Raw genomic sequence first — 27,147 nt, 5'->3', positions numbered from 1 at the left:
TTCTAAGAACCCACAGAAAGAGTGGTTTTTAATGTCATTTTACAAGTGTGGGGATTGTGCAAAAGAAACCTGTCCAGGCCACAGAGAGCATAAGCCCTGGAATTCAAACCCTAAGCTGCCTTGACACCGGTGCTCTTTCCACTATATATGATACACCTATTGGAAAAAATTTTTTTTTCCTGAGCCCTGTTTGAATGGAAACGAAATGAAGCTGGGATATATCCATTTCCTAACCGCTTTGGTGTGTACCAGGCAAAGTCATTCAACAGACCAGGTAACATCTGTGCAACAATTAACGATACTCCAAACTGTGCTAAGTGTTCTACTTTGTAGAGTCTAGAAGCATTAACACAGTGCATCCTTGTAACCGCCACGGAGGCTGGGTCCTGTTAAGCCCATGCTACAGATGAGAACACTGAGACCTTGAAGCCTTAAGGCACCCGGCCGGGGTCACCGAGCTGGCAGGAGTCCTAGGCCGCACGCCCCGTCTAGTGCACGCACATCCGGGCACTGGGCATCGGGTCTAGTGCCCACCCTCCACCTTTAACCATTTAATACCCCGCTTCTCAGCGCCCACACGAGGGCCCCTGGAAGCGGGAAGTACAAACCTGTCTCGACAAGCCGTGGCTGGAAGAAGCTCTGGATACAGATCAGGGGCAGAGGGTGCTCAGGAGTGGCGCCCAGTCTACCCCCGCGGAGGCGGTCGGCGTTAAGCCCAGCAGGCCCTCCCTCAGGGAAGCCCGCACGGAGGGCAGAGGCACCGAGTCCTGCAGCGCGCACAGGGCCCCAGAGCGCGAGAAGGAGTCGGCCGTGCTGTCCGGGCGCAGCTTCACCGAGTGTTCACGGCCTGAGCGCGGCCTCGGGGACGCTGGCTGCAGACAGGATGCCCACACCCGCCTGTGGGTCCCGGCTCGCCTCCCAGCCCCTCGCGCGCCCACCGCCCGGCGGCTGCGACCCGGCGGCTGCGGCCCCGCATCGTGGGCAGGACCGGCGTAGCAGCCAGAAGACATAGGGCCACGGGCCCCACCTAGGCCGGGGCCTCCATGCCGCGCTCCGGAGCCCACGCGCGGCCTGGTGTTGGCGCGGGCATCAACTGCCTCCCGAGCCGCGGGGTTGCGGTTTAAGCCTCCGGGCGGGCCCGTGGGGGCGGGGCTCGAAGACTTCCGCGCGCTCGCCGTGCGTCCGCACGCAGACCCGCCTCCCATGACGACGCGGCCTGAGGAGCGGTGTCGGCAGCTTCGAGACTACGGCAGCGCAAAAGGTAGGAGGTGTGGAGAATTTGGGGTTTCCGAAAAGCGTTTGCTGACTGATCCAAACAAAAGTGAGACATGGTTGTATCAGCGCATTTTAAAAGTAGTTAAACTCCCGCAAAGTGTCTGTGCTCGCCCCGCCCAGGAGAGAGCGTGAACTCCTTGAGGGACGCAGGAAAGGCTGAGTGAACGTCTGCCTGTGGTCCCTTACCTGGTGCACGGGTGTGTGAATTTCTGCGGAGAGCTCTTAATTTCTGTCGTTTCTGCTGACTTGACACGGTGGTTGGCAAACGGTGACGTGTTCCGTGCATTCAGGACATGATCGTGGTTCCTAGTAATCACTTCGTTTTGTACTGACACCTCCACAGAGAATTTACTACTGAATATCCACTTTAGAGAAGAGAAACTGAGGCGTAGGAAGTGAAGTGACTGAGTAAGAGGAAGGACTCAGACAATTGGTGTTAGTAAATTAACCCTGCAAGGAGGCCGTTAGCCTGCGGTGGCTCTAGCGATGCGGCCGCCTACTTAAACCAACCCAAATCTAAGCCTGTCAGCGCCTCAGGGTGACGAACACCGCTGAGGACACCCAGTCACAAACCACCAACTAGGCGTTAAAGCCATAGCAAATCACTCGTTTCCTTGCTTTGCTTCTGCCCTTTTAAAATAAACATCTCTGCAGCTCCTGTGGCTGGAGTGCTCCTCACCTCTTCCGCTTTGTGCTGCGTGAATTGAATCTATTTTTGCGCACATAAAGTGTTAAAATTTTAAATATGCCTCAGTTTGTCTTCTAAGATTGGCCGTAGAAATTGGATTTGTGTCCAGTTTCTAGAGCAGTGGTCGTCCTCTGGTCAGGCCTTAGGCGTTACGTGTACAACGTTCCTCTTCTACCACCACCTTCTGGATGCCTCCACCCACTACCAGCTCCCACGCATCAGTTCCCCTAGATGTGGTCAGCAATGGCTTTTACATGCAGCGTGCTCACATTATAACATCGCAGACACTCCTCCGTCCTCCAGCCAGCGTGTGAAGTGAAACATTACCATTCCTGTTGAAGAGTCTCTGGTGTGACCACTTTCCCAAGCACAGCAATTCCCCAGCTGACCCTGGGTAACCACTCCTCTGAACTTGGTCTCCATCACTGGCATGGATGTCTTTCTATGTAGGCTACAATTTTAAGTATTCTTAAACTGCATATCGTATTCTATTTTGTTTTCTCTTGTTACTTGCTTTATTTAGTGTTATCTTTGCTAGGTTCATCCATGCTGACATGTAAAGATCTATCTAGTTCATGTACTTTCCTCGCTAGGTAGGATTCCCGTGTAGGGAAATCCAATAATTTATATGTGCATTTTCCTGTTGATGGACATTTAAATTGTTTCGAATTTTAAGTATGATTTCTTTTTAAAAAAATTTTTATATACTTTTTAAAGGTTACTTTACATTTACAGTTATTACAAAATATTGGCTCTATTCCCTGTGTTGTACAATACATCCTTGAGCCTGTCGTACACCCAGTAGTTTACATCTCTCACTTCCCCACCCCTGTATTGCCCCCTCCTCCCCCTCCGCACTGGCAACCATTAGTTTGTTCTCTATATCGGTGACTCTCCTTCTTTTTTGTTGTATTCATTCAATTGTTGTATGTTTTAGATTCCATATATAGGTGATATCCTACAGTGTTTCAGAGTTCAAAAGACTCTCACGACAGAAGCCAAAAGGTAAGAGCCATTTTACATTGATAAAAAGCATTTTAACTATGTAGAAGCAGAAAATGAAAAGAAAGAACTTTGCATTACATTTAATAAAAGCTTAGGGAGATCTTTGTGGTATATTAGTGAACTTATTTGTGGAAATTTAGCCATGTACATTGTGTTGGAGAGGCACCAAGAGTTCAAGGACTCTCACAATTTGAGTACACAGTTGCCTTACTTGTAGGCATGGTGGCATCCATTTACATAACAATGATTTGGAGCATGTTGTGTTAGTCAGCTCTTGCTGTGATAATGCTTTGGAACAAATCGACCCAAAACTCAGTTCCATAAACAAGAATTTATTTTTCTTGGACCTATTGGCTAGCTGCAGTGGCTCTCTTTTAGACCTCTAGATGGCTGGTTTGCTCCGTGTTTTGGGTCAGTTTGAGGTCTGTAACACACATCTTCCTCTGGAGCCCAACTGTGAGGCCGCAGCTCCCAGGCCCTGTCTTCTCACAAAGTTCACTGAAACATAAGAGGTGAGCCCAACTGCACAAGCCCATTTAAGGCCTCTGCTGCTCATTGAAGGCCATCATGTCTGCTCACACTTCATTGGCCAAAACATGTCACAGATCTAAGCTGTATTTAGAATATGTGTATTTGTTTAAAGTTGGGTGCCCTCACAGAAGAATATTGCCTTTTGGACAGTGTTACCTTAGCATTTTCATTGACATTTGCAAACGTGATAAACGCCGTGTGTACTTTTTCACCTTTGAGAACTTTCTGAAATTGTGGGACCATTTCTATTGGAAAAGAGGAAGGTATACTTTAGAACTCAACTCTAGTTATGGCATTGTTGGGAGAAGAATTAATGAGATAAGGTCAATACAAGTGAAAGATTTGGGATCACATATTCATCATTAACATTAGCATTCTACAGAACATTCCTGGAGAATTGTGATGCTTGCTTTATGTGATTTCTATCATAAATCATTAGAATTTGACCAAGACACTTCAGTGAAACATACATCATACAGCACATCGCATTTTAGTTTTTCCTACCACTCCACAACTTATCATCAATACTTCACCATAACTCAGAAACAGAAACAGAAACTGAGTGAGTTCATTGTTAGCAGACGGGCTTCACAAGCAATACTAGTAGAAGTTCTTCAAATGATAGCAGACAGTAACTCAAGCCATAAAAACAAAACAAAGAATGCTGACTAGAGCAGTTGTGTAGGGAATTATAAAAGATACTGTAATTTCAAATTTCTTCTCCTTTCTTCTCTTAACAAATTTAAAAAGTAAGTGCCTAAACAATGACTATATTTGGACTGTTCTCTATATAACATAAAGAAATATCATATATTTGATGATATGGCACAACGAAGGCAGTGAGAACAAAGCTGTGTTAGAATAAAAATGACAGTAGATCATAAGCTGATTCCGCAGGAAGAAAGGAAGAGAACCAGAAATGGTAAATAGATTAACCCGACAAACTCAAAAATATTTATTTGCTCAACTTTCTTCTCTAAGCTCTTTGAAAAAATAAGCTTGTGAGAAGTAATTATTATAATAATATGTTGTTAAGTATGTAACATATATAAAAGTAATAAAAACAAAAAAGAGGGGAAGGCATACAGCTCTATAAAAGTACAGTTTCTGTTTCTGTCTGGAATGAACCTAGTAAAAATCTGAAGAGATTCTGAGATGTATTACATAAGCACTAGTGCAGCCATTAGTCAAACAATGTGGTTAAAAATCATTAAAGGAATTACATGTTACAGTAGAAAATATCTACTTACTATAAAAGGAAAATGGAGGAACAACAACAATAACAAAAAAACAAAAACATGAGACATGTAGAAAACCAAAGGTAAAATGATAGACATAAATAAATCCTACCATATCAATAATAAAAACTAAATGTAAATGAATTAAACAATACAATCAAAAGGCAGATATTGTCGAACTGGGTATTAAAAAATGTTTTCTATAGGAGACACTGCTTGGATTCAAAAGTCTAATGTGTACAAAGTAAAAGGATGAAAAGCTATACATCATGCAAATAGCGACCGTAAGCATTGCTGAAGTGGCTATACTAATACCAGAAAAAATAGACTTTAAAACAAACAAAAAATTTACTAGATATGAAAAGAGACATTTTATGATAAAGAGAGGGAAGATACAAAAATTTTTAACATATTTGCCCTGAATAAGGTGAAACCAAAATACATGAAGAAGAAAATACCAAAATCCATGAAGAACTGAAGGAAGAAATAGATAATTACACAACATTAGGTAGAGGCTTCAGTACTCCACAGTCAATAAGGGATAGAACAGTTAGGCAGAAGATCAACAACGATATAGAAGACTTGGACAAGACTATGAATTAACAAGACCTAATAAGTGTTTACAGAACACTCAACCAAACAGTAAAATACTCATCCTGCTCAACTACATGTGAAACGTTTTCCAGCATAGATGACATGCTAGGCTGTAAAAGAAGAGATTGAAACCCACATACGTTGCTGGTGGGAATGTAAAATGGTGCGGCCATTTTACAAAACAGCTTGAGAGTTCCTGCAAGTGTTAAACATAGAGTTACCCTATGACCCAGCAGTTCCACTACTAAATATATACCTAAGAAAAATAAAAACTTACGTCTGCACAAAAGCTTGTACGTGAATGTTCATAGAAATATATCTCTAAAAACAAAAGGTGGAAATAATTCAAATGACAACCGGATAAATGAATAACCAAAATGTGGAATATCCATACAGTAGAATAGCATTCAGGTATAGAAAAGAATGATCTATTGATCCATGTTACAACATGGATGAACCATGAAAGCATTATGTAAAGTAAAAGCAGCCACTCACAAAAGATCACATATTGTACGGTCCCATTTATATGAATGCCCAGAATAGCAAATCTGTAGAGACAGGAAGTAGATGAGTGGTTGCCTAGGGCTGAGTGGTTTGAGGAGATTGAAAAAAAGCTTGTTAATGTGTAATGGGTTTTTTGTGGGGGGACAGGAATCTAAAATTGGATTGTTGTGATGCTTACACAAGTCTTTTAGTGGTTACACTGAGAACCACTGAATTGTATACATTAAAGTGTTGAAATTATGGTATGTAAATTCCATCCCAATAAAGCTGTTAAAATTATGATAATTTTATATTTATAAATTTGAAAATTCATCGAAAATGACAAATTCTTTAAAAATGCAAGCTAACAAGACTAACCCAAGAAAGAAAAAATATCTCAAAAACCTGTATCTACTGCAAAAGTTGTTTGTATAATTAAGTACCTTTACAGAAAATGATTGCCAGGGATAAATGGCTTTCCAAGTAAATTCTTCCAAATATTTAGGGAAGAAATATTGGTAATCTTACATAAAAATCTTCCAGGAGACAGAAAAGTATATATTGCTCAAAATATTTATAAGGCCAACATAAGCTTCAGATCAAAACTGAAAAGAATATTACAAGAATAGAATCACAGGCCAGTTTCTCTTTTGAACATGCATGCAAAATGTGTAAACAGAAGCACAAACTGTATCCATGGTATGTAAAACAATCATATATCACAATCAAAGTAGCTTTATTCTAGTAATGCAAGGTTGGTTTAATGTTCAAACATGAAACTGATCCCAGGAATGAATTAGAGTGGGAAAAAAAGTCATTTAAAACAGAAGTCTTGGGACTTCCCTGGTGGTCCAGTGGTTAGAACTTGGCACTTTCACTGCTGGGGCCCTGGGGTCCAATTCCCGGTCAGGGAACTAAGATCCTGCAAGCCATGAGGCAGGGACCTCCCCCCCCCCCAAAAAAAAAAGGAAAAAAAGAAGACTTAACCAGGAGAAGCACAAGATCGAATAAACATAACAGATAACACCTTATGAAAAGTAGGTGAAGATTATGGAATATTCTAAAATTTTAAAACAAAAAGAAACATTTAAAGGTTCAAGAGGATGTGACAAATATTGTACATAGGCAAAAAATAAAATAAAGTAAAATATACGGATGATGGGAGCCCCAAACTCCAGATGCCCATGTGCTGTCTCTGAAGATTCTCATTCAATGGGTTATGGATTTCCTCTATGTTTAAAAACCTACAGGTGTTATAAAGCAGAAACTAACACACCATTGTAAAGCAATTATACTCCAATAAAGATGTTAAAACACAACCAAACAAACCTACAGGTGATTTTGATATGATTCACAGACAATGTAAAGCTTCTGCTTTACAGGAAATAATACCAGATTATTTTGTTATTTTATAGTTATAGTAACAGGTTGTACTGTTGACCGGTAAGTCTGATGTCAAAATGCACTCCCCACTAGGGATATAAAAGGAACTAATAGTCTGTACGGCTACTTGGTGGCAGCATGCATGTATTGCAAGGGCAATTATTGTAGGAATCCAAATGAGTGGAACATTTTAGAATTGGAAGACTACATACAGATCATCTAGTCAAGCTTCCAACTATGATAGTTGTGAAAACTAAGGCCCATATAAAAGAAATGATTTATCTCCAAAGAGCGTTAGTGAAAGAGTATGAAATTAAAAATATCTCTGAACTTTTAATTTAGTGCTGTTTTTATTAATCTCATGTATTAGCTTAAACTTCAGTGTGACAGATTTGGGATTGAATTCTTGCTCAGATTTACTGATTGCGTGCCTTTTAGTAAGTTACTAAAACACTTTTTGTTTTTAAATAGATTTATTTTTGGCTGCGTTGGCTCTTCCTTGCTATGCGCGGGCTTTCTCTAGTTGTGGTGAGCGGGGGCTACTCTTTGTTACGGTGCGCGGGCTTCTCATTGTGGTGGCTTCTCTTTGTTGCTGAGCACGGGGTCTAGGTGTGTGGGCTTCAGTAGTTGTGGTTCACGGGCTCTAGAGTGCAGGCTCAGTAGTTGTGGCACATGCTCTTAGTTGCTCCATGGCATGTGGGAGCTTCCCGGACCAGGGCTCAAACCCGCGTCCCCTGCACTGGCAGGCAGATTCTTAACCACTGCGCCACCAGGGAAGCCCTACTAAAACACTTCTAACTTCGCTTTTCACATATGTAAAATGGTGAGCCTTGGCTGATATAGAATATGAGATAACCTAGCACTGTTCTTAACACATACACGTAGTTAACATTGTTTGGCTCTCATCCCTCTTAAACAGCCTCTATCCTCTTAACAATGAAAGTGTGTTTCAGCTAGCAAAGCACCCCAGAGCTGACCACATTCTGGCAAGAGATGTAGGATTCTTTTTCTTGCTGGTGGTTCTTTATACCTGATATTTGAACTGCACTGAAACATGAACATCTCTTGTTTATACTGTATTAATGGATTGATGAATTTGATAGATGAATTTTAAAAAGTAATATGCAGGAAAAAAAAGTAATATGCAGGAATTGAGCTGCCTTACTCTCAAGAAATATAATTCGATAGTGGTGGCTAAAATGATAAACAGTGTTTGGACAGGGAGTCCATATTGGATGTGAACTACTTTTACTCCCATTCGTCTATTAAGAATAAATAGAATCCTTTCAAAATCTGTTTTAAAGCGCAGTTATTTCCTTCTGACTCATTTAAGTTACCTGCAAGAAAAAGACGGTCTCCTGAATCCTTGCTTAAAAGGCTTTTAATATAAAGCAGATAATTTTTTGCAACATTTCCCAAACTTTTCATTATCAAATTGGCTGAGGCTTCTCAACGATTATCATTTCACAACAATATCTCCCTTTTCACCTTTTTAAAAAGAATTGGCCTCGTAGATGTGCCCTTCAAACAGAGCTTCACTCTCAACTTATTTTAAATTTTGTATTCAAACAGTATGAAGAAAACAGGATCAGGGAATTCAGCCATAGAAGTGAATGGATTACTGATACATGCTACATCATGGATGCAACTAAGTGAAAGAAGTCAGGCGCGAAAGGCTCTATATTGTATGCTTCCATTTATATGAAATGTCCAGCAGTGGCAAATCCATACACACGGAAAATATTATACATTAGTGGTTTCCAGGGGTTTGGAAGAGAGGGAAATAGGGAATGACTCCTCAAAATGGGTGTGTGTTTCCTCTTGGGGTGATGAAAATGTTTTGTAGTTGGACAGTGGTGATAGTTGCACAACATTGTGACAGTAGTAAATTCCACTGAATGGTACAGTGAATTGTAAAATGATCAAAATGGTGGATTTTGTGTTATGTTCATTTTACTACAATAAAAAGGAGAAAGAATTAGGGAAAGACTTAGAGTTTGGGAAACTAAGGTGAACTGGTCAAGAAAAAGACAGCTCTACTGTTGAGTGTTCTCTCAGCTCTCCCAGTGCATTAATCCTCAGCAAAAAGTAGCCTGAACTTGTCGATGATAGTCATTCAACACAGTCCAGGGAAAAGTAAATAAAATAAAACCCAACTCTTCTTCTTTAGCACATCTATGGAAGGTTAACTTGCTGCTCAGCCACGTGGACATTCATGAAATCGTTTCACTTTAGGTGTCCTCTACTTCAGTACTTTACTCACAGCTCATTCACACCTGTAGGCAACAGCATTCCTTAATTGGATGGAATCTGCAGTGCTGGTTGTGATCGGTCTCATGAAAAGAAAAGGGAAGGAGGAAAAAGCCTCCACATTGACTTGGTGGTCTTGACGAAATGGATGCAGAAGACAGCTTGAGTGTCACTGGAAACTGTTATTTTCCTTTTCCTTTTCTTTTTATCTTTCCTATCAGGTCGTCTGCCCACTTCCCACCCCCTTCCTTCAAACAGGAAAGACACTAATTAGCTGTTTTTTTGTGTTTTTGGTAAAACACCTATTGTTTTGCGTTTCTTGTTGTTCGGTGAACATTATTGTTTTTACTGCCAAATGAGCTTCAGTGGTTGATGTAGGGGGTCTCTTGGGAACTTAACTTTTTCCAGTTTAAGTGGAAAAGCTTTTTTGTTTGAATTGGCTTTTACTGGGTGCTTCAAGGTTTGCTCTTGGCTCTTTGAAGGGGGACTGAATAGCACTGTGTTTCCTTTGAGGTTCCAATGAAGAAAGGATCCTATGTCTTGGGCACTTTTTGTTGATTTTGCTGTGTGTCCTCTCTAGTAGCCAGAGGCAGATTCCAGGAAAATGACATATAAATGAATATAAGTAATCTAATATGTTTACAATTTGCTTTGGCCATACTCCTGGTCTTACTCTACTTGTAGCAGATGGCTTTAAAGAGCATTAGCTATGTATATATTAAAAATAATATAAGTATACCAATATTAAATATTATATTGATGTATAAGTGTAATATACTAATATTTATATTAGTGTATAACAATTATGTATTATATTAATATATATTTTTGCCTAGCATATATTATATACAAAATATATGAGTAATGAAATGTATTTCTATGGTTAATATGTTCATAATATTAATATGATATATCCTGTAATATTGATTATAAAACAATTATATCATAATATATAAATATATAATTATTATTATCTGATGTAATACACTATAGTTAATATATTCTATATAACAATATATAATGTATTAGTATAATTGTATTATATAATATAAATATAATACATATATAAAACTATATATCTTTTAGTTATACATTACACATACGAGTATGTATAGCTATTTATAATTTTATTGACATAGGAATCTGGTCATCATAACAATTGATGTAAAAATATGCAATATTTTCAATCAAATGGGCCTTAACCTCACTACCTACACATAAGTACTTTTAAAATCTTGAACCCTGTCTAACTCATGCTTCCATATCTCTCAACCCGCTTTTCTACACATGCACGTAGACACACATTTATACACGATATATATGTATACTACCAGTTTTCAGTTCAATGTATATAAATATATAATATATAATTATATTCCTGTCTATGTATACAAATATAAATCAAAGGTATGTGTATAGGTATGTATTTCATATGTTTATATAAATGTACAAATAATGTATGTGTATATAAATACATGACTGTATACATACATACACAGAAATATACTTATTTAAACAAAAGGGACCTAAATATAGTTCTTTAAGAATAAAAAGTTATGTCTCACTGTTTCAATAACAGTTTATAGTTCTCTACTGTATGTGCTTCTATAATTGTTATGAACATTTCGCATTTTTGTTGAATGTTGTTTTAATTTTTGGCCTTTTTTTGTTTTTTGTTTGTTTTTTTTTTGGTACGTAGGCCTCTCACTGTTGCGGCCTCTCCCGTTGCGGAGCACAGGCTCCGGACGCACAGGCTCAGCGGCCATGGCTCACAGGCCGAGCCGCTCCGTGGCATATGGGACCTTCCCGGACCGGGGCACGAACCCGTGTCCCCTGCATCGGCAGGCGGACTCTCAACCACCGTGCCACCAGGTAAGCCCAGTTTTTTGCCATTATTAATGAAGTTCTGAAGAATACGGTGGGCAAGATTACTTGAAAAACTCTCCTAACAGAAATGGGTTAGGTATGCTAGGTTAAATGTACACAACTTATTTTTAAGTGCGTGGTTGATTTTGGAAGTGTGCAGTCGAAATGTCCAGGACCCATGAAGGAAGGGTGGTCCATGTGTGAGAGTGATAGCTCTATTAAGAGTGGATTGAAGATCTTGATAGCTTAGAACAGAAGCTGGAAATCCTGTTTTTATGGAGCCAAATGGCAAATATTTTAGGCTTTGTAGACCAAAGAGGCAAAATTGAGGATATTATTTAGGTACTTAGGTAACCATTTAAAATGCTACCAGTTAAAACGTGAAAATTATTCATAGCTCATAGGCCATAAAAAATAGGCAGCTGTCTGGATTTGGAATACAGGCCGTAGTTGAATGACACACCTGGTATAGAGACTTGTTTTTCAATGGCCATGACCACATGGGAGGCAGGAGGTAAGACTCCATCCCTACTAGATGGGAAGTTAGAACTAAACCTACCTATCCCTGGCTTCACCTTTAATGAAAGGGTGTGCCAGGAGAAAAACATATCTGCTGGCAAAGGGAGACTAAGAGCAAATTCTCTTGGCCTCTGCTCTGGGTAGGAAACAGGTAGGAAATCTTGAGAATTCTGAACCGCAGATCTGTGTTCACAGTGTTTGGGTTGCAAATTTATTTGCGGTCTTGCAAACAGAAGCTAAGAAATGAACTTAAAATGCTCCCAAATCGGTGGTATTCCAAACACAAAACTAAACCCTTTCTGGAGAGGTAGACCTTCAACACAGGCCTGTAGCGTTCCCACAGATAAAGTTTAGCTAAACGTGAGCTCATGATCTAAATTTACACAATAATGAAGAAATCAGCTACAAGTGGAGAGAATCAGCAAAAACAATCAATACCAGAATTAAATTCCCAAGGCCATCCATCAGATGTTGGAATTATCAGGTGCCAGGCAGAAAATATACATAAAACTAGAACTGAAACAAGGAGCAAGGATGTTTTAAAAGACTAGGTAGGATCTTTCAAACATTTTTAAAGTACGTGTCATTGATAAAGCTAAAAACTCGAAGGTCGTGTAATACAGCAGATTAATCGTGGAGAAGAGTGAAATTATGCTGTTTTTAAAAATATGGCAGATCAGATTTCCTGCCTAATTATATAAGTTGATTTATCTTAAAAAATACACAGTATTTTAAAGATTTATTGGCTGTAAAATAAGTTAAGCGTATTTCAAAGGGCTTCTCTGCAAAGAGAAGTGAGAAGTAGCAAAACACAGAAAGTTGAGGGGAAAAAATGTCAATATATACATTGCTATAGGGTGAACTAAACCTTAGGCCAGCAACTATGAGGAGGAGCTGACCCTTAGATACGTACAACTAAACTGGAACCTTCAAAAAGTTCAACTATTTATAAGTAAAAAGAGTTATTAAAATTAATAACCAAGTGTTTTAATTGACATCAGAAGAGTAAAACAATAAACCCTGAGAACATAGAAAAAGAGACAATAAAGATATGAGCAGAACTTAATAAAACAGAAAAAAGTATAAAATTGAGGTGATTTAGTAAGTCAAAAGAATATTCTTTGAAAAGATTTAAAAAAACAAACTTTGATTAAGCAAAACAAAAACGTAAGTAAACAATATACAGAAAGAATCAGGACAGTGTTATAGCAGAGAGTACAAACAGAGAATATATGAAATGCCAGTAAATTTGAACATTTCTGTAAAGTGGACAATTTCCTAGCTCCTAAAGTTTACCAAAACTGACACAAGAGGAAATTTGTAGCTGGAGTTCTTGCACCACTAATGGAATTGTCAATAGTTTACAATCTTTCACCAAGAAAATACCAGACCCGGCCAGATCATTTGGGAGGTGAATTCTATCCAACTTCTGTTAAACAGATAACATCAATATTAACAAAGAAAAACTTCTAGAGAGTAGCAAAGGAAGAATGCTCCTTTATTCATCTTATGAAGTCTATATAATCCTAATACTGAAAATAGATTAGGACTGTAAGGAAAAAGAAATTTACAGGTCAAATTTACTTGTAAATATAAAAGGAAAAATTTTAAACTATGATATTAGCTACCCACGTTCACTAGAGTAAGAAAAAGCATGAGCAAGTTAGGTCATCCAATGAATGAAAAGGTAGTTTAATGTCCAGAATATATATCAATAGATTGAAATCACCACATTTTATTTCTTTCCTCTGTCTCTTTAAAAAATTGCTAAGTACTTATATTGATCTCTCTTGTACTAGGCACTGTGCCAAGTCACTTACATATTTACTCCTTTAAACCTTCTATCATCCCTGGGGGAAAGTTCTATTTTGCTTCCATTTCTTAGCTAAGACTCTAACCCCCAGGAAAGTAAAGCAACATTTGTAAGTTTTTGTGGATGGTCAGTGACGGGACCAGTACAGGAACATCCAAAGTCTGTGCTGGGAAGCAGTGCCCCATGTTGACACTCACATTACAGATGAAAGGAAAGGAACCATGCACTTACCATATAGATTAAGTCTCACATTATAAGTTAAAGGAAAGGAACCATGCACTTACATTATAGATTAATACCCACATAACAGGTTAAAGGAAAAAGAAACATGTGCTTCTCTCAAAAGTTGTAAAGAAGGCATATCCATTTCTAAATATATTTCCCAATTTCTTTTGCTTGTTTTCTGACCTTTGTAGTGCATTTTGCCATGAGGAAAATTTTAATTCTTATATAATAAAATGTATCCTTTTTTCTTTGTATCTTAGAAAGATATTCCTCATGAATAATTTATTTCAAGTCTCCCAGGTTTCTGATACTTTTACACTTTCATTATTTTTTAACTTTTAACTAGTTGCTGTATCTAGAATTTAGTAATTCTATGATAGCTATATTTTCCCACTTTTGTTGAATAATTTTTGCTACTGATCCAAAACGTGAATTTTATTTTAATCTCAATTCCCTTATATCTTGCATCTAATTTTAAGATGCTTCCTATTCCACTGGTTGTTTTGTCTATCTAAAACAAAATGCTACCTTAAAAATAATGTAATTATAATATAATAAATGTCATTAGTAAACAGAATACAATATATAATAAATAGCATAATATAAAATAACAAAATATAATTTACCATATAACAAGGTCAAAGGAGAGCAAAAGTATACAATCACTTGAAATATCCCCCAAAAGATATTTTATAAAATTCAATATTCATTTGTAATTTAAAAGAAAGAGTAAAATAGGGATTGATGAATGCTTCCAAAATAAGAAGAAATTATATGTCTAAAAGAGAAAGAGGTAAGTGGTAGACTTTAGTAACACTGGCAATAAATGCAGGACAAGATGAGGATGCCTGATATAATGTTAAAGAAAAAGTATTATGTAACATTGTGTTTGCAGCACTGATGAGTTCAGTGAAAAGAGAATCTCATAGAAAAGAGTATCTCGTTCTTCTTAATGTATGTACACTTGTCCATTGCATGAGCATAACAGCTTATTTAACCAATATGTTACTGATCTGCATCTGGATTTCTAGGTTTTCATGGAATTTTATTATGCACAGTTGCTTCAAACACTAGGACTTCCTCTTATGTTTATATCTTTTGAAAGAAACAATATCTCCACAGATGATTTATCTGTGCTGGCTACTAGCTGACTTTGGGTACTTCTCTGTTCTTCCCTTTACCTTCCTAGTCAATATGAAAAGGGAAGGCAAGAAGGTCTCCTGTTTAGAGACTGTAAATGTAGGTCTTGGTGATAAAGTCTTGGTGGTAAAGGCTAAAAGTATTAACCCAGAACAAATGTTTTTCCAGCTGTAACTGTGTGTGATTCCCTTGGCTTGATTCCATAGAGGATGTAAGACAAGACTGTAGAATCTGCCCTCAAAGTGCTTCCAGTAGGATGAGCTAAGTCAAGTATGGTGGCATATCTAATTCAAGACAAACTATATAACATCTCCTTTTCTCTCCTGGCAAAACTTGGTGGTGTGAATGTAGAAGTCACTGTATGCTTTAAATTAAAGCAACACAATAAATCTTGTATTGGAAGGTGCTTATTCTGGTCTCTTTGTGGAGACGAATTGGAAATTGTCTAGAAGAAGGAAAATTAGGTTAACCGAAGTTAAACTCATAAATAATTGAGCATTAATTAAATATCTATGGTCTATGTTTCTCTTTGATCATAATTTCTCCCAATTTATAGACCTCTTTGATACCTGATTAATCCTTGTCAAAGATGCAGTTAACAATGATTATTACTGTGTATTAGGTTTTGTCTGGGCCCTGAAGAAACTATCCTAAATCACCAGCTATGATTGTCACTTGATTTCCTCACAGAGAACAATCAGAACTCCTTGTCTTAAGTGGCTTGGGATGTGAAACTAGTTAGTCTCTTAGATACTGTTAGAGGACCCTACAGAGCCCATTGGTGAAAGTTTGGAAAACACTGGGCTTCTTAAGATTGATTCTTGTAGTGCTTCAGGAAAGATCACTGAACCAAAAGGATAACGGTGTTTCTGGTTCTGTTGTTAGTGTTCTCCATGGAAACATTGCTGAAGCTTCTGGACTCAATTTCCTTCCCCATGTGTGAATGTCACTGAAAATATCCAACTCCATTCTATCCCCATGTAACTTCAGAAACTAAGCAAAATAAAGACTCAAAATTCATTTCAACTAATGAAATGAATATATAACATAGAATGGAACTGGGAAAATACCTGGTTTAAATTCTGGAAAGTACCAACTATACAATTCTGGATAAGTTGCTTCATCTTGCTTAGTCTAATTTAATGCCCATCTCACAGGATGTTATGATGATTAATTTAATATCTTTGTATAACGTACAGTGTTATGTAATTTCTTCCTGTTTTTCTTGAGTAAATTCATATCCTTAAGCAACTCACTGTAAACAGTAGTTACTTACTTGCTTAAATTACTCTTATCTTCTATTATCAGCTGAATTGTGTCCTGCTCAAGTTAATATGTGGAAGTCTTAACCCCCAATACCTCGTAATATGACTGTATTTGGAGATAAGGCCCTTAAGTAGGTAATTGAGGTCAAATGAGGTCAAATGGGTGGGCTGTAATCCAATATGACTGGTGTCCTTATAAAAAGAAAATATTAGGACACAGACATGCACAGAGAGAAGACCATGTGAAGACAGAAGGAAAACATGGCATCTACAAACCAAGAAGAGATACTTGAGAAGAAATCAATCCTGCTGACACCTTATGTCAGATTTCTAGCCTCTAGACCTGTGAGTGAGTAAATTTCTGTTGTTTAACCTCCTCAGTCTCTGGTACTTTGTCATGGCAGCTCTAGGAAACTAATACAACTTTTTATGGCCTCCTTGTCTCATGTTGAAAGTTCAATATTTGGCATCATAGCTAGGAAACAAAAATATCATCTACACTCCTTGTTGTAGTCTTTCTTCCCCATTCTCATTGCTAGTAATTTCCATATTTGGGTCTGTTTTCTGTGCCTTGTAAATAGAACGTTATGCTCATTTCTGGTCTTACTGCTAATATACGGTAAATGTGCAGATACTGAATAGATTTTGGAGAAGTGCAGCATATAGTTGGTACATGTGTGTATGTGTGTGTATTCATATAATTTATACTTTTTCTCTATTTTCTTCCTTTGGTGTGAGCTAAGATTCTCTGCTTTTGTGACAAGTACTCCTGAATACTAATCCCTGAATTTAATTCACCAAAAATTGCCAAAAATAGTAATAATATGGGGAAAGAGAGAGTGATAGAGGGAGAAGAACAAACAGTCAGGCAAGGGCAGTACTGTGAATTATTAGGGTCTTATAATAAGATTATGTTAGTCTAGAGGAAATGACCGTAAATATCATCAGTGAGCCCAGTTGGTCTTTACTGACTGCTAGACACATCCCTGAGTTCTGTTCTTAGTCTCCAACTGTATGATTACTACTGTCTGGAAGTATTATTTGAACAACTAAAGTCACTTAATGGAAAAGGAATATGTCTTTAGAGAATCAACAGTAATTTTTCTATCTGATTAAAAAGGACTGTTGACTGTCTGGAAACCTCAGTCATATTTGTAAGCAGGAAAGCATTGGCTATTAAAAGTGGATGATGTAAAGAGATGAGCAGAAACTTTGGCAATAGGTATACCTGGATTTAATTCTCACTCCTACCGCTTGGTAGCTGGATAGCCTTAGGCAAGTTTCATACCTCCCTGAAATTCACTTAATTCAGTCTGTAAAATGGCATAATAACTTATTATAGCATCCTTTTAGGAATTTTAAATCAGTTATTGAAATAAAAGTACACAATATATAGACAAGTATGGATTCCTCAATAGGTGTTTGACCTTTCATTTCTCCAGTATCCCACCCGCATCAAATAAAGAAAAATACTTTTTAAAATTTACGAATATTTCATTGTTGTAAAGTTAAAGCCATAAAAATAATCAAATGGCCTACTATCATACCGTTAGAAGAAAAAAAAAAAGGTGTTCATGAGAGTTGCATATTAGAATACAAGTTTTCCTTAGGCACCTGTTTATGTATGCTATTCTGCTCTTTACAATAAATAATTAAATTTAAAAGACTTAATTCCTCACTTTTAAGACCTTATTAGTTTACAAATTACATATTGACCTATGCTAAATTTTATACCGACCCATGCTAATGAATTCAGTACAGAAAACAAAAAACACTGCACTAAAGCAAATTATATATATATATTATATATATATGTATATATAAAATATATATATATATATATATATATCTTAAATGCATTTATATCCTACCGTGTCTCATAAAGCATTGTGGTAACTCACCGGAATACAGACAATCAAATATAATGGCAAAAGCACTTAATATAAACAGTGCCAAGGAAACATAGAAGATGAAGAAAAGATGAGGGAAATGTGAACAGGAGGACGTGTGGTTAATCGAGTTGTATGTTTTGACCCTAAGCTTCTCTGTGTGGGGACTTCCCTGGTGGCACAGTGGTTGGGAATCCTCCTGCCAGTGCAGGGGACATGGGTTCGGGCCCTGGTCTGGGAAGATCCCACATGCCGCGGAGCAACTAAGACCATGCGCCACAACTATTGAGCCTGTGCTCTAGGGCCAATGAGCCACAACTACTGAAGCCCGCGTGCTACAACTACTGAAACCCCAGCTCCTAGAGTCCATGCTCTGCAACGAGAGAAGCCACAGCAATGAGGAGCCCGCACACCACAATGTAGAGTAGCCCCCACTCGCCCCAACTAGAGAAAGCCCATGTGCAGCAACAAAGACCCAACACAGCCAAAAATAAATAAATTTATTAAAAAAAAAAGATTCTCTGTGGATAAAACAACATGTAAATAATTGGTTACAAAGCCACATTATTTGAAGGTGCCAGACTGCACATTAACAGTCTGACACAAAGGGACAGCACAGGAAAACTATTCAAAGATAAAGATTTTTAAATCTTTGCAGTTTGAAACCTTTTAGAGCAAGTATAATGAGCTCGACACACATTTCAACACTCAACATGTTAATCGCATGTTCAAAGCATGTCTCAAAGTCATTGGAAATAGTTGCTGTCTCTGTCTCTGATATGTAAAACAGATCTGTGATGTGTAAAACTCAGGAGGTATTGATATCCACTTTTTGGCATCTGAACAGGAAACAAAGTTGTTTCGCAGTGATAATAAAGAATGAAGTAAATGCAACAGTCAAATGAAAGACAAAGTACTGAGGGAATGTATTAACAAAACGAATCCAACTAAATTCTGGTGACCTGGGGCCTACGGTTGTACACACTGCATGGAAATACCCCAGCCGCCTACTGGCATAGGAGGAAGGGTACTGCTAAGCCCATCACAGTATAATCCTTTTAAATGTCCCTTTCAAGGTTGTCTCCACTCAACACTGAGTATAGGAAATCTTCCCATCAGGCAGAAACACTGGCTGCGCAATGATTGACCAAGAAATTAACACACTAATGAATAAATGATGCTAATTTATTTCTATCTCTGACAACGGGAAACAGCACACACTCTGTGTCAATGATATGTCCTCTTTCCCACTTTTCTAAATGGTCAAGTATGTTTTTCCCTTCATTGCTTTATATCATGTGTGGCAGGCATGATGGGAAATGGCTACCAATGGTTCTGTTATTGATTTCTACCTTCCTTTCACTGTGGCTAAAGAAGATACTTTGTATGATTTCAGTTTCTTAAAAATGTATTGGTACTTGTATTGTGGCGTAACATATGGTCTTTCCTGGAGAATGTTCCATGTGTACTTGAGAAAAATGTGTATTCTGCTGTTGTTGAGTGGAGTGATCTATATATGGCTGTTAGGTTTAGTCGGTTAAATGTGTTATTCAGTCCCCCTACCTCTCTACTGATCTTCTGTCTAGATGTGTTATCCATTATTGAAAGCAAGGTATTGATCTCCAACTATGATTTTAGAACTATCTATTTCTTCCTTCAATTCTGTCAATGTCTGCTTCACATATTTGGGGGATGTTTGGTACATATATGTTTATAGTTGTTATATCTTCTTGATAGATTGAACTTGTTATCAACATATAGTGGCCTCCTTTTCCTCTTGTGATAGTTTTTGATTTAAAGTTTATTTTGTGTGATATTAACATAGCCATCCCAGATCTATCTTCCTTCCTTCCTTCCTTCCTTCCTTCCTTCCTTCCTTTTTCTTTCTCTCTCTTTATTTCTTTTTGTTACTATTTGCATGGGATATTTTATTCTGTGCTTTAACTTTCAACTAACTTGTGTCTCTTGAAATCAAGTGAGTTTTTTGCGGGCAGCATATACTTGGATTATGGATGTTTTTAAAGTCCATTCTGCCAATATTTATCTTTTTATTGGAGAGCTTAATCCACTTACTTTTTCAAAAATTACTGATGAGGAAGAACTTAATTCTGTCTGTTTCCTGGCTGTTTTCTGTATGTCTTATGCATTTTTTGCCCTTCATTTACTCCATTACTGACTTCTTCTGTGCTTAGCCGATTTTGTTGTAGTGAACTCTTGATTCCTTTTTCATTTCTTTTTGCATATAGTCTATTGATATTTTCTTTGTGGTTATCAAGAAGATTACATTCACCCTTGTAAAGTTCAACCAATATCATTTGAATTGAAACCAACTTCAATAGCACACAGAAACTCTGTTCCTCTACAGTTCCATTCCTCCTCCTTAAATTATTGTTGTCACAAATTACACCTCTATACTTTGTGAGCCCAATAACATGGATTTATGATTATTTTATGCATTTGTTTTTTCAATCATGTAAGAAATAAAAAGTAGAGTTACAAGCCAGTAGCACAATACTGGCTTTAGTATCTGCCCATATATTTATCTTTACTGGAGATTTCTATTTCTTTATACAGCTTCGAGTTGCTGGCTAGTGTCCTTTCATTTCAACCTGAAGGTTCAATTTAGCATTTGTCATAGGGCAGTGTTAGGAAGTTGTAAAACAAACGCCCTCAGCCTTTGTTCATCTGGGAATGTGTTAATTTCTCCCTAAGTTTTGAAACCAGTTTGGCCAAATATAGAATTCTTGGTGGGCAGTTTTTTTCTTTCAGCACTTTAAATATGTCTGGCCTCTTGCCTCCATGGTTTCAGATAGGAAATTAGCTATGAATCTTTTTGAGGATCCCTGCTTTGTAACAAATTTGTTTTTTCTTTCTCCTTTGGGAGTAAAGATTCTTTCTCTGTCTTTTGGCACCTGAGAGTCTGATTATACTGTTTCTTGTTGTGGCGTTCCTTGAGTTTCTCTTAGTCCTGAAATCAGGCAAAGATTTACAGCAACCAAACACATACTGAACCAGGGAAGAGGCAATTGGAAAATGGCAGGAAAGCTTTGTGGCATTTTTACTTGCCCTTGCCCCATCTACTGTTAGTGTAGTGATGGTCTTAAAGTGGTGGGGTCTTAACGCAGTGATAGTCTTAAAGTAGCAGCAGACCATTCGTAGTATGGGGCCCTCAATCCTGCTTCAGGAGGGAGCAGAAGAGCCCATACTCTCGGATTATTATGTGTATCTGTTCTAACCTGTCTGGGAGCTACCTGAAGGACTGACACAAGATGCTTATCTCTGTCTTAGCTAACCTGGAACACAGTCTGGAAAAGCAGCGGTCATTGCTCAAAAAAAGTGCAAGGTGAACTGACAAAGCACAGATGGCTGGGGCAGAAGACTGTGCATTGAAATACAATAGACCACATAAGATGCAGGAGCAAAAGTTGGGGGAGATTCTTTGGGAACTTAGAACATACAAAAAGTACACATGTGTCCAGAGAAATTAAGAAAGCCACATGCGTACTCAAGATAAGATGCATGTTCTGAAAACACCAGAGGAGTCTCTAAGCTTTTACCATGGGCTGAGCCCTGAACTCAGTGCAGGTCAGCTAAATGTTGAAGGAGTGATCCAGCAATCTGCACAATGGGGAGAGGTGTGTGGTTTTGAGTGTGCATGTGGATGTGCTTGTGTATATTTGTTTTTGTTTGTCTTAGGTGCAGGAATTCAAGGACATCTCTGTCAAAACATTAGCTAAACATGAACTAAAGGAACAGAGACTTCAGTGCCTACATACGATAAGGGGTACAGTCATTGCAAAACTAGTTTGGAAAGGTCCCTAAACAAACAGACTACTACAGCCTTCAACAATCAAAAGCTCAGAAAACCCTGGGAAAGTGGGAGAATCTGATTTCCATAGACACCACATTACAATATTTGAAAGCCAAATGTTCAACCAAAAAACTCACAAGGTATACGAAGACATGGAAAAGTATGGTCCATTTAAGAAAACAAATTAATTGATGAAACCATCCCTAAGGAAGCCCAGACTTTTCTCCATTGCATATTCTTGCCTCCTTTGTCATAGATTCATTGACCATAAGTGCATGGGTTTCTTTCTGGGCTCTCTATTCTGTTCCAGTGATGGATGTTTTTGTGCCGGTACCATACTGTTTTGATTACTGTAGGTTTGTAGCACAGTCTGAAGCCAGGGAGCATGATTCCTCCAGTTGTGTTCTTCTTTCTCAAGACTGTTTTAGCTATTCAGGATCTTTTGTGTTTCCATACAAACTTTAAAATTATTTGTTCTAGGTCTGTGGAAAATGCCCTTGATATGTTGATACAGACTGCATTGAATGCGTAGATGTCCTTGGGTATGATGGTCATTTTAACAATATTAATTCTTCCAATCCGTGACCATGGTATATCTTTCCAGCTGGTTGTGTCATCTTTCATTTCTTTTATGAGTGTCATATAGTTTCCTGGGTACAGGTCTTTTACCTCCTTAGGCAGGTTTATTCTTATGTATTTTATTCTTTTTTATGCAATTGTAAATGGGATTGTTTCCTTAATTTCTCTTTCTGATAGTTCACTGTGAGTGTATGGAAATACAAAATTTATATATAGAAATCTGTTGTATCCTGCAAATTTACCAAGTTCATGTTTGAGCTCGAATAGTTTTTTGATGGTGTCGTTCAGATTTTCTATGTATCATGCCATCTGCAAACAGTGACAGTTCTACTTTTTCCTTTCCATTTTGGAGTCCTTTTATTTATTTTTTCTTGTCTGATTGCTGTGGCTAGGACTTGCAAAACTCTGTTCAATAAAAGTGGTGAGAGTGGGCATCCTTGTCTTGTTCCTGATCTTAGGGGAAATGCTTTCAGCTTTTCACCATTGAGTATGTTAGCTATGGGCTTGTCATATATGGCCTTTATTATGTTGAGGTATGTTCCCTCTGTGCCCACTTTCTGGAGAGTTTTTACCATGAATGGATATTGAATTTTTTCAAAAGCTTTTTCTGCATCTATTGAGATGATCGTATGGTTTTTAGTCTTCAGTTTGTTACTGTGATGATAAGAGACCTAAGACAGCTACAGAGGCTAGGTGACCTTTCCTTCCCTGAATGGGTAGGTATCCTTGTTCTGCCTTCTAATTGAGTTAGTATCTGAGTAAAGAACTGCCAGGTGTCATTTAGTTCACAATACACTGCTGTGGCAATATAGAAATGAATTTGCCTAAGTCATTTGGCTTTTCTCAATTATAGTAAATGAATATACTGAATGAATACTTCAACTTAAGGAAATGTTCTTAAAAATATATTAATGTAGGCAACTTCAGTGGAGAACTGAAATCAAAACAAAACATTCAGGTAAAGGGTTGAAATAAAAGTACACTCAGTTGTATCCAGTTTCCTCTTGTAAATCTCTCTTTTTAATTTGAGTGGACAGTCACTTGAGAATATCTGACTTGGGGCTAAGGAAATCTAAGCCTTCTTGGCCACACTGTATTCTCTTATGTCATTTACTAAAGACACCAGTTGGGCTGCTGAAGAAAGCGTGGGAAAAATCAATCCCTCACATCCAAAGGGCGGCTCTTGAAAATATGTGTGTTGTTGTAGTTATTTTGCTCTTCTGGCCTCAGAAGTTCTAATCTTAACCTTAGCCCCTCATGGAGAGAGACTTTGTAAACCAATTCCCACATTACTCATTATGTGACTGTTGAAAAAGAGAAACCCAGCTCTTTTCCTGTGCTTTCAACCAGTTATCTTCTTCAAAAATCTGTTTGGATTGTTATACCTTAATCTTGCCTGGCAAGGGACTTATGGGAAGGTTCTTATTGTTTGAAAGTTTGGTGCCAGTATCTGCAAAGAAAGAAGAAAGATGTGTTTATGAAACATCCCAATAGTGAAGGTGTGTGAAAGCAACTTTTGAAAAAGTTAATCTGTCAGAGTTTAGCCGTATTATTACATTTTATTTTATTCATTGAAAATAAATAATTATCAATGAATCCTTTCCAGATTTTCTAGTTTCCCAAAGTTCCCTGTATTCACATTCTAAGAGGAAAAATGGTATTTTAAGTCACTGCTCTCCACCTTATATTATTTATAATCACTCCTCGTGGCCTCTTCCTTCCAAGAAACTTGATCCTGAGAAGTGTCCTTTGTTTGTCTTTGTGGAATAAGTGATGAGGATGCATCCTGGAGACCTGTGAGATGTTTAACTTGTGGCATAATGAAACTAGGAGAGTTCTGGGAAGATCTGGAAAGGTGGCTGGTAGAGTGTGGTCAGATGTGGTGGGAGAAGAGAGACATACAGAGAGAGGGAGAGGAAATTTTCAGAAGGAGAAAATGAAACAAATAATTAAATAAGTTTTGTTGTGTGGTGTGGGACGCAAGCCTTTCTCTCCCCCTTTCCTTCACAATGTCTTTGTTAAAGACTGTGTTTTTCATTAGTTTTACTAAGATAGGATTTGCTGTTTTGTTTGGATACTGAGAATGGACCCATGGAAACAGTTACATTTGGGTTATCTCTGACTGTCTTTAATGAAGAACATAAATATTGGCCACACTATCCATGCACATGCTATCACCATGCCTTTTTTGTTCTCTGTTCATATATCTAAGTCCTCTTCTTTCTTTAAGGTCAATCTCAAATCTCATCTGAAATGTACATTTATTGATAGACTCAACCCATAATGAACTGTCCCTTCTTTGTCCTCCTTAGGCTCTGATTATTTACAAAAACTCATTTTTGAACTTAGAAACTGTCCAATATGATATATTAGTTATTTCACCAGCATATGTTATATCCTCAACACAATTATACGCTTTTGTGGGGCTGGGATCATACATTCTGTAATTTTTCTCAGTACTTACACTTACTTTGATAAAAAGCGCATTCATTCATCTAAACATCATTTATTGGGTGTTAATTAAATATCTCAACTCAGTAAATATTGTTTGAATGAATGCATGCATGAATGAGGGAGTGTGCAATAGGTAGCCTAATGTACCGCCCAATGTGAGAAAACCAAAAACGTAAACACAAAAGCAAGCCAAAAAGTGGACCAGGACTTTCTGTAAAATATCCTGCTTTTTGTTGGATGATGCCATGAAAATCAAGATGCTCCTGAACGGTCTTAATAGCTGACCAAGAATAGTAAACAATTGAAATTCTCTCAGGCTTCTTCAACCCTATCACTGGACACATTTATACCTCTCAGGAGTGGTATTAAAAGAAGAGATTAATAAAGCTTTTATAGATGAGTTGATAAATCTCTAAATATTTAAGTCTTCATTGCCTGCTAGGTTTTCTCTATTTTGGGTTTCCAAAAGATTTCAATAAACCACAGGATAATTAAAAATTAGACATTATCTTTCTTACCTTGATGTTTTTTGATGGTAAACACCTTTTTATTGTCTCCATAGTGCTGCCTAGTTTCCACCAGTACAGTACTTAAGGGAATTTTGCTCTGGATGTTGAATATTACTTAAATAACTAAAGTAACTTCCTCAAAATTATTATTCTATTCTGGTTAGGATACTATCTGCTGTGGTTTGTTAAAATTTCCCTTTAGAGTGGTTTTAATTTTGTTTCTGATAGGGTCCTAGGATTTATTGCCACACCCATCCTGCATCTGTTTTTCTTTGAATTACTCTCCTTGCAGTTTCTGATTCATACAGGGCCTTACAGGTTAGTGACAACCTGGCCATCACAACGCTGGGAAGGAGAGGCCTACTTTTCAGAGGTGTTGATGTTTTCTGTACCTGAAGGTTTTCAAGAGATATCAATCTTCCTCACCACCGCCCTTGGCCCTCTTAATGGACTAAGCAGTTCCTCATGAAATTTCTGTAGGATATCTGTACCAACTTCTCAATATTGTTCCATCCTGAGTCTATAAATTCCTGGCCTCAAGGTAATGTTAGATTTCTAGCTCCAGCCCCTATTTACATAAGGCCTATACTAAGGAACGGAACCCACAGACATCAGTCCGCTCTTCTTTCTCTGGATTTAATTTCTCTGTTACTTTCTGAAACACGCAGGTGTTCCTTTCTTTCTTTTAATCTCAGCTATGTCCTTTTAACTTTTTCAAAATTGACCCAGAATTTACGTGTGTCTCCAGTAAGAGTACATTAAATTGAGCTTAGTCTGTTATTCTACTGGCATATTTGAGATCCAGATAATTTGCTACTTAACTGGATTCAATGACCTGTATATTTCAGGCATCTAACACTTACCATGTTCCAAATTTCCCTCCTTATAGTTAGTAATTTTCTTGGGAATCTGGATGAGATTAAATGGAATAAAGTTAGTGAGTGGCCCAGGAATGCCTGAAAGTTTGTTTGTCAGAGTGGCCAGGGAAAGTTAAGCAAGGAAGAAAAGCAAATGAAAAACAGAATCCCATTATTATGGCTGAGTTTACTCCCAGGATTCCATGCAGAGCTCTCTGTAGAGCTGGGTTGGGTTATAATTTATGCCAGAGCTCTACGTGGGGCTGACACCATCTCATGCCAAGCTCTCAGTTCTGGGCTCACGTCATCTCTGGTCCACTCTGTGGAGTGGAAACTTTGGAGGAATGGCCAATGTGTTCCGCGGTGTAGGAAGAGGGAAATTATGAATGTGACTTTCTAAATTGTGGAGGAACTAACCACTGTAAATGTGCCTTGAACTATGTTGTTTAATTTGACCAGTCAGATCAATGACTTTCCCCTTGAATGAAATGCTGCTACGTATATGAGCAGAAAAACAAAACTGGTATAAGGAATAGATAGCTAGTGGGAAGCTTCCGCATAGCACAGGGAGATGCGCTCGCTCGGTGCTTTGTGACCACCTAGAGGGGTGGGATAGGGAGGGTGGGAGGGAGGGAGATGCAAGAGGGAGGAGATATGGGGACATATGTATAACTGATTTACTTTGTTATAAAGCAGAAACTAACACACCATTGTAAAGCAATTATACTCCAATAAAGATGTTACAAAAAAAACTGGTATAAGGAGATGGAGAG

At 37.9% G+C, this 27,147-nt stretch overlaps 1 protein-coding gene across 2 annotated transcripts in view; it reads left to right on the top strand.

Moving 5' to 3' along the window:
* Window positions 1-1,135: 1,135 nt before the first annotated feature.
* LOC307183362 (UDP-N-acetylglucosamine--peptide N-acetylglucosaminyltransferase 110 kDa subunit-like) overlaps window positions 1,136-27,147 on the top strand; it is a 44,082-nt gene continuing 18,070 nt past the window's right edge. The window contains exons 1-3 of one of the 2 annotated variants that reach the window (XM_079915737.1): window positions 1,136-1,261; window positions 2,901-2,968; window positions 11,147-11,319. In XM_079915737.1, the coding sequence (XP_079771863.1) occupies window positions 11,212-11,319 (108 nt within the window). In that variant the 5' untranslated portion in view covers window positions 1,136-1,261; window positions 2,901-2,968; window positions 11,147-11,211. Of the gene's footprint in view, window positions 1,262-2,893; window positions 2,969-11,146; window positions 11,320-27,147 lie in introns of those variants that run through there. The other variant, XR_013827455.1, reaches the window with a different exon arrangement.

This window comes from Stenella coeruleoalba, assembly GCF_951394435.1.
Source record: "Stenella coeruleoalba genome assembly, chromosome: 3".
NCBI lineage: Eukaryota > Metazoa > Chordata > Mammalia > Artiodactyla > Delphinidae > Stenella > Stenella coeruleoalba.
This window is presented reverse-complemented; position numbering and strand designations above follow the sequence as displayed.